The 13,166-nt window shown below is 43.8% G+C and overlaps 2 protein-coding genes across 4 annotated transcripts in view; one reads left to right on the forward strand and one right to left on the reverse strand.

The window, feature by feature from the left end:
- Ppfibp1 (PPFIA binding protein 1) overlaps window positions 1-13,166 on the reverse strand; it is a 125,329-nt gene that overhangs the window by 65,026 nt on the left and 47,137 nt on the right. The gene's annotated exons all lie outside the window — the stretch shown is intronic.
- Window positions 11,444-12,881, forward strand: CUNH12orf71 (chromosome unknown C12orf71 homolog). The gene is made up of 2 exons (XM_042677526.1): window positions 11,444-12,007; window positions 12,576-12,881. Exons 1-2 carry the CDS (start codon window positions 11,444-11,446, stop codon window positions 12,879-12,881), a joined length of 870 nt encoding a protein of 289 aa, XP_042533460.1.

The following is a 13,166-nucleotide window of genomic DNA, read 5'->3' on the forward strand; positions in this document are numbered from 1 at the left end:
ATCTAGAGAAGGCAGGGAGGTTGGTGTGGGCGCCAAGATGGCTTAGGAAATTAACCAGTGTTTCCAGATTCTGTATAGCTAATACATACCTCACCAGCGACCTACTACTGAAGGAAAATACCACTAAGCATAACACCACAGCACAGGACGCCAGCCCAAGCTCACTGTCAGAGCTCAAAGCAGGAAAGTCCCTTCTTCAGTGGGAGGTGGAAACTTCAAAGCATCGCTCTATTTGAAGGTGTCCTGAGCAATACCAGTTTTCCATCCCAATAAATTAATAAAAATTAATCTGAGGGGAGGAAAAGTGTGAGAAAAACGAGGGAGGAGGTAACAATGTTCAAGAAGAAATATATTCATTGGTTATGTAACTGTAACCCTTCTGTACAAATCACCTTTACAATAAAATTAAATAAAAAAAAATAATTTAGTGAGGGCTGGGAAGGTGGCTCAGTGGTAGAGCGCTTGCCTTGCATGCCTGAGGCCCTGGGTTTGATTCCTCAGCACCCCATAAGTAAAAAGAAAAAAGCCGGAAGTGGCGCTGTGGCTCAAGTGGTAGAGTGCTAGCCTTGAGCTGAAGAGCTGAGGGACAGCGCTCAGGCCCAGAGTTCAGGCCCCACGCCTGGACCCCCCCCCCCAAAAAAAATAATAATTTAGTGAAGTCTTAGCCTTATTGAGGGTAACATTCTTGGATCTCAGTTTGGAGCCAGCCAGGCCTAAGCAAACAAACCCTCCAAATTCTTATCTCTAATTAACCAGCAAAAAGTAGAAGTGGAAGTGTTGCTGAAGTAGTAGTATACCACCCTTTAGTGATAAAAAAGCTAAAGGATAGCACTCAGAGCAAGAGTTCAAGCTCCTGTAAAGGCACATATGTACATAGGAATGCTCACACACTCACATGCACGCACACGTGCACACATGCACACACGCACACACACACACACACACACACACACACACACACACACACACACACACAGTCTAGCAAGGGTAAGGTCCTAGCAAGCAAGCCCTAATACTGACACAAAAATAGAGACTCCACAGAAATATATTTCAAATGTAGTCATGACACATTTAGAGCACAGAATGGGATAAATGCCAGGGAATAGTCCAACAGTGGGTGTAGTGGGTCAGGGTTGTTAGAATACCACAATCCTTTTTCATGATAGTTGACTAACTCCTGTTTAGGTTAGGCAGGCTTCCCGATCTTCTTGTGAAGAAAAGAAAGACTAGTATGAAAGTCAGCTAATTTTGTTACATTTTAGTGTAGTAAACATTTGTCCTCTCAGCTTGATGTGTGAAATGAGCTTGAAATTGGGCCTCAAACATTTTAAAACACAGAAGTCATGGAGAATAAGAATCATCAAAGAATCTCTCTGTAACTCAGGCTGGTAGCTTACTCCCGTAATGCTATCTACATAGGAAGCTGAGAACTAAGAAGCCAGCCTGGGCATGAAGTCCATGAGATTCTTATTGCCAATTAACCACCAAAAAAGCCAGAAGTGGAGCTTTGGCTCAAGTAGTAGGGCACCAGCCTTGAGCAGAAAAGCCAAGCAAAAGCTCAGGGCCCCAGTTCAAGAAAAAGGCAAAGTGAGCCCTAAAACTAATCAAGGCTTTCTGCGTGAGGAAATGTACAGTTTAGAAAGCATTCATTCAGGCTGGGAATGTGGCTTAGTAGTAGAATGCTTGCCTAGAATGCATGAAGCCCGGGTTTGATTCCTCAGTACCAAATAAACAGAAAAAAACGGACGTGGCGCTGTGGCTCAAGGGGTAGAATGCTAGCCTCGAGATGCAGAGCTCAGGGACAGAGCCTAGGCCCAGAGTTTAAGCCCTATGACGTCAAAAAAAAAAGTTCAACTTTCATGTTTAGCAGATGACCCATGCCTAGCAAGAATTGGGCCTCCTCCTATTAGTCTTCTGCAGTCAGGTCTCTAGGCTACTTCCACAACAGCAAGTTTGTGAGATTAAGGAAGGTCTTACCTGGCAAGTCTGTAGGTACCTCCATTGAACAAAACTATAGCCTGAGGACTTTTAAATGCTCAGATTGGAACCTTTTTTCCTTTGCTTTTTTTTTTTTTTCCTCTGTAAGTCCTGGGGCTTGAACTCAGGGCCTGGGTGCTGTCCCTGAGTTTTTGGTACTCAAGGCTAGCCCTCTGCCACTTGAGCCATCATTCTACTTCTAACTTTTTTGGTAGGTAATTGGAGATATAAATCTCACAGACTCTACTGCCTAGGCTGGCTTTGAACTGTAATCCTCAGATCTCAGCCTCCTGAATAGCAGAGGGGTAAGCCATTAGGCATTTGGCACTGACCCTCTTCTTTACAGTTATTTTTGTATGTATGTGTGCCCATACGGGGACTTGAATTCTAAGCCTCCTGCTTTCATTTGGCTTTTTCGATCAAAGCTGGTGTCCTACTACTTGAGCCACAACTCCAGTTCCCTGACCTTCTCCAACAATGAAACACAGGAACTGAGCAAGTCTCACCTGAAAGACACATATATGACATAACCCTGGCTACCAAGAACAATTCCCATAGCTCCTGGTTAAAGTCTTTCATATGTATTTTATTATTATTATTATTATTACAAAATCACTGGGCTGCTAGGATTTCAGGAAAGTCCTCGCTGTTCTTTAAGGTCAAAGCAGACTTAATTTGGTAGCAAAAGAACTTAGCCAATCAAGGTCAACATGTTGGTTGTGCAGTTACGGACCCTGCAAAGGGATGCATTTGCTGCCTGCTGTCCCCTGCACATTCTCAATACCTATACTATTTTCCGGCTTTTGTCTTCATAAAAATATTATCTAAATTTGGCACTGATGGCTCACAGCTGTTATATTAGCTACTCAGGAGACTGAGATCTGAGGATCATGGTTCAAAGCCAGCCTAGACAGTAAAGTCCATAAGACCCTTATCTCCAATTAATCACTAATAAGCCAGAAGTGGAAGTATAGTTCAGTGATAGGACTCCAGCCTAAAGGGGAAAAGAAAAAGAAGAAAAAAAAAAAGCTGAGAATTTGAAGGCCTGAGTTCAAGTACCAAAAAGCAACATGTTAAAATGCTTTTTAGTATATTTCAGCAATAAAATGGGACATACTAGACTTAATTGTGATAAGGATTTTAATGGTACTAATGGTATATGTTGCATATAAAAACTGTAGTTCTCAAATTGTCTATGATAACATTTCTGCCCAGAGCTCCAGTATTTTTGGTTAGGCCAGTGGCTCTGAAAATAAAGATATCTCTGAAGAAGCCTGATGCCAGTGGTTCCCATCTGTTACTCTAGCTACACAGAAGGCTGAGCTGAGGATTGAAGTTCAAAGCCACTCTAAGGTAGAAAAGTCCATGAAACTCATCTCCAATTAACAAGCAAGAAGCTGGAAGTAGAACTGTGGTCAAGTGGTACAAACAGCCTTGAATGAAAAGAAAGAAACAAAGGATACCACCAAGGCCCTAGTACAGGAACCAAAAAAAAAAAAAATCCCCAAAGGAAAAATAAGTGGGAAAAAAAAAATGGAGGAAGTAGCTGCGCACCTATGGCTCACACTTATAATCCTAGTTACTGAGGAGGTTGACATCTAAGTGTCACAGTTCAAAGCCATCCTGTGCAAGAAAGTCTGTGAGACTCTTACTGTGAATTGACCATCAGAAAACCAGAAGTGGCGCTGTGGCTCAAAGTGGTAGAGAACCAGCCTTGAGTGAAAGAGCTCAGCAATAGTTTCAGGGCCATGAGTTCAAGCCCCATGGCAAAAAAAAAAAAAGTGTTGGGGGAGGGGATGAAGTAGTCCATATCACATTATCACATCACCTTAATTCCTCAATTAGTTATAATTCATGTAATTTTTGATCAATTAAAGCATCAAATTCATTAAGAGCAATAGATTTCCAAGCCTAGTCTCCAGACCAGCATAACTTGTTATATACATAAATCCTCAAGCCCCACCCAGATATCCTCCTAATCCCAGAAACTCTGTAGGTGGATCCAGAAACCCATGTTCAAACAAATTCTCTGGGTGACTCAGAGGTACACTCAAGTTCATGAGCCACCAATAGTAATCAACTGCATTCACTTCATATAGGCAGCTACCTCTTTACTGCATTTTTTTCCCTGGTTTCATTGTTGCTGTTGTTTGAACCAGTATGAGGGCTTGAACTCAAGGCCTAGGAATTATTTCTTAGCTTTTCTCACTCAAGCCCAGCACTCTACCCTTGATCTATAGCTCCACTTCCAGACTGAGAGTGGTCAACTGGAGATTAACCACAAACTCTTTTCTGTTTGAGCTGGCTTAAAGCCTTGATCCTCAGATTTCATAGCTAGGATTACAGGTGTGAGTCCCCAATATCCTGCTCAAATTTTCTTGGTAGTGGAGAAAACAACTGCATTCAATATTGAAGTTTAGTTCCCTCCTCCGGTAATGCTCTTATCTCTATGGACTCATCTCCAAAAGGTGGATATCTAGAATGTCTCAGCTAACCTGAATCTTACTAGGCATCAGTATGTGGCACTGGCTTTCCAGCGCTGAGCTCTTATGGCTCCCATTGGCTGGAGGTCTCTTGTATTGGTCTTGTACTCTAACTTCTCCAAGTACATTTACCACAGGCATCCTGCCTTCTTCCACTTGAGTCCATCAAAGCCTCAAGTACATAGACAAAACCTAATAGAAGTCTCTGTGACTGGTCTAGGGCAGTATACCTTAAGGTGAGAACTGTCTCCAGAACATCCCCAGGAACACTGCTCCTTCTAGACCCAATTCCAGCCAGACTGACCCAGAAATTCCTAGGAATGGGGATCTACATTTGTGTGTGTTTGGACTTGAACTCAGGGTTTGATCGCTGTCCCTTAGTTTTGGGGTTTTTTGGTTTTTTGGGGGTTTTTTGATTTTTGGTCAGTCGTGGGACCTGAACTCTGGGCCTGGGGGCTGTCCCTCAGCTCTTCAGCTCAAGGCCAACACTCTACCACTTGAGCCACAGCGCCACTTCTGGCTTTTTTCTGCTTTTGTGGTGCTGTGGAATCGAACCCAGGGCCTCATGCATGCAGTCTACCACTGAGCCACCTTCCCAGTCCCTCCCTTCATTTTTTTTGTTTAAGGATAGTATTCTACCACTTGAGCCACTTCTGGCTTTTTGCTCATTAATTAGAGATAAGAGTCTCAGGGATTTTTCTGCCTGGGATGATTTTGAACTGCAACCTCAGATCTCAGTTTCTCGAGAGCTAGGAATACAGGCGTGAGCCATCAGTGTCTAAGAGAAAGTATATTTCTTTTCTTTAAAAAATGATTTTAGTTATTATTAAGGTGTTGGACAGAGAGGTTTCCATTTCATAAATCTAGTAATGAGTACATTTCTTTTTTGGACAATCACCCCTTCCTTTGCTTTCCCCCATTCTCCCTTCCATCCCTGCCCATAAGTAACATAGGTCCTTTTCTATGTAGTGTACACTCAACAGCATGATTGCTGTTTGTCCACCCTCCCTCCTGCCCTTTCTGCACTCCTCCACCTGTGGAGGGAAGCCCATTTCTTAAGGTTTATTTCTCCAACATGTATTAATTTGTGAACTGCCAAAAGTTTATATAAACAAAAGGAAAACATCCAAATTGTTATGCAATCCAAACAACATTATTTATAACTAGTATCACACTATTCTGTAGTCAAAACTATTTCCTAGTTTAAATTATTGAAGTTAAACTTACTTTTTCATAACCAATGAAACTTCCCCTATAATATGCGTACAGAGGCCCTGCCTTTCTCCACACCCCCAAAATGATTGCAGAGAGATCCACAGTCAAAATACTTATTATAAAACATAGTACACAATAGGAGCAGAAGAAAGTCCAGAAAAGTGTGTGTGTGTGTGTGTGTGTGTGTGTGTGTGTGTTTGTGTTAGTACGAGGTCATGAGCTCAGAGTTTGGATACTTGCTATCTTTTAGCTTTTTCATTCCCAGCTGGTGGTATACCACTTGAGCCATACCTCCACTTCTACTTCTTTGCTGGCTAATTGGAGATAAAAGTCTCACAAATTTTTCTGCCTGAGATGGGTTTGAATTGTGATCCTCAGAACTCAGCTTGCTGGGTAGCTGCAGGTGTAAGCCACCAGTGCCTGGGTGAGACAAGTGATTTTTAACATTGTTGCTGAAGGAGTAATAGTTTTTAAAAGAAATGACAAGCTCTCTTTTTTTTGGTGCAGTCCTAGAGCTTGAACTCAGGACCTGAGCACTATCCCTGAGTTTTTTTGTTCAAGACTAAAGCTTTACCACTTAAGCAAAGCTTCATTTCCAGGTTTTGTTTTGTTGGGGGGGGGGGGGGTAGGGGGGAAGATAAGGACAGATAATAGGCTTTGCTATCTGAGCTGGCTTAGAACCACAATTCTCAGATCTTAGCCTCCTGAGTACCTAGGATTATAGGTGTGAGCTATGGGGGAGTCTGGCTTCTGCATCATTCTTTTCTTTTCTTTTGTCAGCCGTGGGACTTGAACTCTGGGCCTGAGAGCTATCTTGCAGCTTTTCAGCTCAAGGTGTGTACCCTACCACTTGAGCCACAGTGCCACTTCCAGGTTTCTGAGTGGTTTATTGGAGATAAGAGTCTCACAGAGTTTCCTGCCCAGGCTGGCTTTGAGCCACGATCCTCTGATCTCAGCTTCCTCCTGAGTAGCTAGGATTACAGGCATGAGCCACTGCATCATTCTTATTAACCCATTTCCATGCTGGCAGCCTGCACAAGTTTACTTTAGAAAATGAACTTCCTTCTAAGCCTATGTACAAAGGCTCCAAATTGAACAGAGCCTATGCAGACACATAAAAGTATCTATTCACAGATACAGCAGGGAACTCCCCAAGACATGTAATTTACTTAGCCTTAGGGAAGTGTAGAGAAAGCTTTGTGCTAAAAAGAGGTCTGGACACCAATGTAAAGTGCACTCTGAAATGGCAAATCATTCTTGTGTGTGTGTATGTGTTGCTAGTAGGGCTTGAACTCAGGGCCTGGGTGCTCTCCCTTAGCTTTTCACTCCAGGATGGTGCTCTCCATTTAGCCATACATACTTTTCCAGCTTTTTGCTGGTGAAAGTTGCAAAGACTTTTCCTCCGTAGGCTGGCTTTAAATCTGGATCCTCAGATCTCAGGCTACTGATTAGCTAAAATGACAAGTATGAGCCCCCAGAGCCTGGCTTGAAATTGCAAATCATAAATGGGAGAAGCAGGAGTGGAATATTCTAGTTAGAGGCAGTCTAACAGTGGGCTCTGTGGTGGCTGATGGCAATGTGCAGAGATACATTTACCCAACCCTTGCATCCTCCACTCCCATCCTAAGCTTTATTCTGCTTCTTTTTCCAGGTTCTTGCCAATTTAACAAAACTGAAGCAGGGCCCTGGTTGCTCATATGTCTGTAATTCTAGCTACTCATCAGGGGGCTGAGATCTGAGAATTACAGTTCAAAGCCAATCCAGGGAAGGAAGATCATGAGACATCTCCAATTAATTGTCAAAAAGCTGAAGTGGTACAGTGCCAGCTTTGAGCAAAAAATGGGGAAGGAGAGAACGAGACCCTGAATTCAAGTCCTAGTACCCTATCCTCCCCCTAAAAAAGGGAATTACTGGCTTTAATAGGCATTCCCGGTTACCTGTTCCCATTCACATTCTCTTTTCCCTCATCCCTCACATAATTTACCATCTTTCTGATTTTTCAACAATGTAGGCCATCCCCTAGCCCTTTTCTCTTCTATGCTCCACTGGGATATAGTAGAAAGCCAGCTTGTCTGCCACTGAACCCTTTCAGATTTTTCTCAGATAATAAACTTTGTACATTTCTACTTTTTTCCCCTCTATTTTCTTTCCTTCCTTTGGTACTATCTCTTAGCTTTTTCTATCAAGGATGGCTCTCTGTCACTTGAACCATACTTCCACTTCTGGCTTTTTGCTGGTTAATTGGAGATAGGAGTCTCACTAACTTTCCTGCCCAGTCTGGCTTAGCCTTCTGAGTAGCTAGGATTACAGGCATGAGTTACAGGTTCCTAGTTCAACATTCACTCTTTTCTAAAATCTCCTGAGAACTAGTAAAAAAAGGTCTTCACATTTTGATCATTTTATATGAGTCTTTTAAGCAAAGGTCATTAAATGCCAGTCTTTAATCTGTAGTTTCTTGTTTGTTTCCTGTGGAGTCTACATCCTCCTTACCTTCTTTCCTCAAATTTCGGGTTTATTTTTTTTCCTTTACCCAATTTAAAATGGTTTCTAGAGGAAGAGTCCCAGTATTGGTGGCTGTAATCCTAGCTGAGATTGAGGATGGAGGTTCAAAACCAACCAAGGTAGAAAGACCCATGAGACTCTTATCTATAATTAACCAGCCCAAAGCCAGAAGTGGAAGTGTGACTGAAGTGGTAGTGTAGCAGCCTTGAGCAGAAAATCTAAGCAAGAATGGGAGGCTCCGCATTCAAGTTCCAGTATGGTACATTAAAAAAAAAATAGTGCTAGGAACAGAAAAACTGTATTTCAATGACTTCTACCTGTGGCTTCTCAACATGATGCAAATTAAATGTTCCATGACATTATTCATAACCCCCAACAGATTCCTTCAGTGCATTTCCTGTTGGACAAGTCTGCAATGTGGCCTCCTCCAGTAGCAGTACCCTGGGAAAGCATTCAAATCCTGATTGGTTCTTCAGTGGGACCTGCACAGTTGTGCAGGGGTGCCGTGACCAGGCATCACAGCAGAGGATCCACCTCACTTGAGGGTGAGTCCTAACCAGAAGCACAATGGTTACATGGACTACATTTTCATATACAATCACAGTTGGAAACTAGTTCATGTCTAATTTTTTTATTATTTGTACAAACATTAAAAAAAACCCACCATGGCATGTCATTCTCTGCCCCTTGAATGAACACACCAACTGTGATATGGTGTCTCTATTTGGGAATGAACACGGAAACAGAACAAAGAAAACTGTACAATCCACCAACCTCACCCAAAATAATCACCACACCTATTTCAGCTAAGAATCTGGTTTGGAAAACTGTTTCTATCAACAATAATTCTTCTAAAATAAATAATCAGAATAAAAAGATAGCTGGGCATCAGTAGCTCACACCTGTAATCTTACCTACTAAAGGAGGCTGAGAGGGGCTGGGAAGGTGGCTCAGTGGTAGAATGCTTGCTTTGCATGCATGAGGCCCTCGGTTTGATTCTTCAGCACCACATAAGCAGAAAAAGCTGGAAGTGGGCCTGAGGCTTAAGTGGTAGAGAGTTAGTCTACAGCTGATGAGCTGAGATACAGCTCCCAGGCCCAAAGTTTAGGCGCCGGCAAAAAAAAAAAAAAGGAGGCTGAGATCTAAGGATCTCAGTTCGAAACCAATCTTGCAGTAAAGTCTCTAAGACTCAACTCCAATTCACTAGTAAAGAGCAGGAAGTTGGTATAGAACCAGCCTTGAGCAAAAATCTACACTTTGAGTTCAAGTCCCAGTACCAGCACCAAAAGGGAGGGAGGGCTCTCAGCCTTAGCAGATACAGGTTTTGAGCAGCCTCACTGACCACATCCATCCCCCTGTGCCCGACCTGCCCACTGTGGGCTGCTCCCACCAACTGTTCCCTCTTCACACCTCCATCCCTTGTTTAATAGTCCTGTCACAATTATTATAAAATAAGAAGTAAGAATCAAAAGATAGCTGGGTGTCAGAGGTTCATGCCTATAGTCCAAGCTACTAGGGAAGCAGAGATCTAAGGATCTCAGTTCAAAACTAGTCTGGGCAGGAAAGTCCATGAGACTCCTATCCCCAAGTAACCAGCGAGGAAGAAGCAGGACGTGCTTAGGTCACTCACTTAAACTCCGCCTTGCCCAGGTCTGCCTTGATGCCACCACTCCACCCCTAGCCTGGCAATGTGGCCCCTATGCCCTCACATGACTGAGCTGTGGCTCAAGTAGTAGAGCACCAACCTTGAACAAAATCGCCAAGCCAAAACACAAGGCCATGAGTTCAAGCCCCAGTATAGGCATATGAAAAAAAACTAAAAATTAAAAAAAAAATTAAGAACCATAATCATTCTTTAAGCCACAAGGATCCTCTTCAGTCCCCTGATGTGTGTCCCAAGGGGTCTGACTATGGCTTTTTCTCCCCACACTCATGACTTTGACTTGGCTGCTCTGTTGCTGGGGAAACCAACAGTCCTGGAACACAGATGTCAGGCAGTTGGACCTGGAGTCCCTGACACTTGAGTGAGGGACTCAAGTGTCAACATCCTATTTATGCCTCAGGAGTTTGAAGAGCTTCTTCTCATGTAGGCAGCCATCCAAGCAGGGGGGTGAGAGGTGTGTGTGTGTGTGTGTGTCTGTGTGTTTGTGTCTGTGCACACGTGTGCGCATGCATGTGCATGTGCCCATGCTCTTCCAGTCACACTTCCATGAATTTCAGGCAGAAAGCTGGACCAAACATGCCATTAGATGGTGGGAAGGTAGGCATTTTAATGTCCATAACCTTTCCAGAAAGCAATTTGGTACATAAAAGAATATAAGAAGCCAGGTGGCAGTGGCACATGCCTGTAATCATAGCTATTCAGGAGGCTGAGATCTGAGGACTGCGGTTCAAAGCCAGCCCTGGCAGGAAAGTCCATGAGACTCTTATGTCCAATAAACCACCAGAAAACCAGAAGTGGTGTTGTGGCTCAAGTGGTAGAATGCTAGCCTTGAGCTGAAGAGCTAAAGGACAACGCCTAGGCCCAGAGTTCAAGCACCATGGCCAAAAAATATATATATCTATATATGTATACAAACAGATGTATGTATGTATATATACACATATATGCCTAGATATATAGATACAAATTACGTTTTTTTGGTTTGGTTTGGTTTTTGCTGGTCCTAGGGCTTGAACTCAGGGCCTATTACTGTCCCTGAGCTTCTTGTGCTAGCACTCTTACCATTTGAGCCACAGCATCAGTCCCAGCTTTTTCTGTTTATGTGGTACTGAGGGATCTAACCCAGGGCTTCATGCATGCTAGGCAAGCACTCTACCACTAAGCCACATTCATAGCCCAGGCAGGTTCTCTTTTTAAAAACTGATTTCAACTGGGCACAGTCGCCCAGGCCTGTAATCCTAGCTAATCAAGAGGCTAATATCTGAGGATCACAGTTTGAAGCCAACCCAGGCAGGAAAGCCCAAGAGACTCTTATCTCTAATTAACTACCCCCCCCTCCAAAAAAAGCCACAAGTACAATGTGGTTCAAATGGCAGATTATCAGATGTAAGGTAAAAAAATAAGGGAGAGAGGGCATAGGCCCTGATTTCAAAGCCCAGTACCAGTGCACACACACCAGAAAAAAAGGTAGATATATTGTTGCTTAAGGACATGACTTTCTCCTTCTTCCCAACATTAGTTATTGTTTGTGTGTGTGTGTGTTTTTTTCTCTTTTAAAGTTCCAAGTCAAGGGAGAGCTAAGGTTTTTCTGCCTCGGAATGTCATGGCAAACTCCTCCTCCAGCAGTGACTACTCGGACACAGAAGACTATGTCTCTGACTCCAAATCTGACCTGAGCCTCTCTGTGGGCTATTTCCCCTGGGAGAATGTCTTTTTCTATGAGGATCTAACCAGATGTGAAGACCTGACCTGTATGGATTCTCCAGCCCACTTCCTCCCTCCTCCTGCCCAAGGGACCCAGCAGATGAGGAGCATAAGGAGACTCTTAAGGAGACAAGAACAGATTCAGGACAACCCAGAGAAGTTTCGCCAGCTAAGCATTCCCCTGGCCTGGGACATGGATGCCGACTCTGACCAAGCCGACTCCATAACTAATAGGGATCTACACAGGCCCCACTGGTGGGCAGACAAGTGGCCAGAAGAGGACACAAAACTGACTCTTGGCAAACTCAATGGACTTGTACACAAACTTGAAACTTTTCTAGAAAATCAGAAAGCTGATAAGGAGGAAGAGGAGTCCATGTTTCTGAAATCTACTCAGGAGGAAGATTTCCTGCTGGCCAGCAGCACCCCTCCACAAATGGCTCAGGTCAGTCACACTGTCAAGGCTTGTCCAAGGGGACTGTACCAGACAATGCAGATGACATCCAGTTTCCAGAGACTCCTCCAGTTTAGGGAACATGAACTCGGGTAGAGAGCACAGAGATGTTCCACAGGATTGCCAGGACAACCCTAGTGATAATATTTGGTTTGACAGTAGACCTTTAATATCTGGAGCAGGGTACTGGTAACACACACCTATAATCCTAGCTATCTAGGGAGACTGAGATATGAGGATCACAGTTCAAAACCGGCCCAGGTAGGTAAGTGTGCAAGTCTCTTTATTTCCAATGAACCTGCAAAAAGCTGGAAGTGGAGGTGTGGCTTAAGTGGTAGAGTGCCAGCCTTGAGTGAGAAAGCTAAGGGACAATGCCTAGGCCTGAGTTTAGCCCCAGTACCTTCACAGAGAGTGGGGATGGGGGAAGGAAGAGAGAGAATGCAAATGTATTTAAGTATGTATGGGTATCAGTACTTGGCATTTACAGTTGGGCTATGTTTTTTTTTAGCAACTTATGTTGAGGCTCACAAACAAGTAGAGGTGGATGGGACTTGACTCAGTCTCCTTTTCTAAGCAGGTGATGAGCCAAGAGACTGAGAACCACAGCAAGAGCACTCCAGAAACCTCCTTCAACTCATCTGGACAGCTGGAGGAGGCGGCCACCTCTGATGCAGACACTCCCACCATATCCTGCCTGAACTTTGGGTGGGCCTTCCGCTGGCTATGGCAGCAAGTCCTCTCTTCCCTCCGGAGGAGAGAGCAACCTGACAAGGGCCAGACCAGATGGCACCAAAATACAGTAAAGAGACATTCTGTTAGGAGCAACACAGTGGAGCCTCGAGGATGCCGTCAACCACGACACCCTCCATCCCCAGACAGTTAAACCTTTTGCTTAGCTCTTGTTACACAATCCCCATGGGTTTGTTTCTCAATAAATAAAATGTTTTTGTTATTCACATCTGTATGAGATCTTGACTCAAGCTGCTCCAAGTATGGACATTGTATAGAAGACTAAAATGGCTGGGCACTGGTGGCTATGCTTGTAATCATGAAATAAGGAGGTCAGGTCTGGCTGGCACCACCTTGGCCACATGGTAGATGGTAGAGTCTGGCATCTTGTCTTCATGCTGGGGAAGGGAAACATCCCCTGCCCAACACCCACAGGAGT

This window comes from Dipodomys spectabilis, unplaced genomic scaffold (genome assembly GCF_019054845.1).
Source record: "Dipodomys spectabilis isolate Male_0828 unplaced genomic scaffold, ASM1905484v1 ptg000039l, whole genome shotgun sequence".
Lineage (NCBI taxonomy): Eukaryota > Metazoa > Chordata > Mammalia > Rodentia > Heteromyidae > Dipodomys > Dipodomys spectabilis.

Excerpts from the sequence above, each read along its gene's own strand:
- CUNH12orf71 (XM_042677526.1), top strand. The coding sequence starts at position 11,444 with ATGGCAAACTCCTCCTCCAGCAGTGACTACTCGGACACAGAAGACTAT. Across the intron at positions 12,008-12,575 it reads AGGTCAGTCACACTGTCAAG|GTGATGAGCCAAGAGACTGA; the intron begins GCTTGTCCAAGG and ends TTTTCTAAGCAG.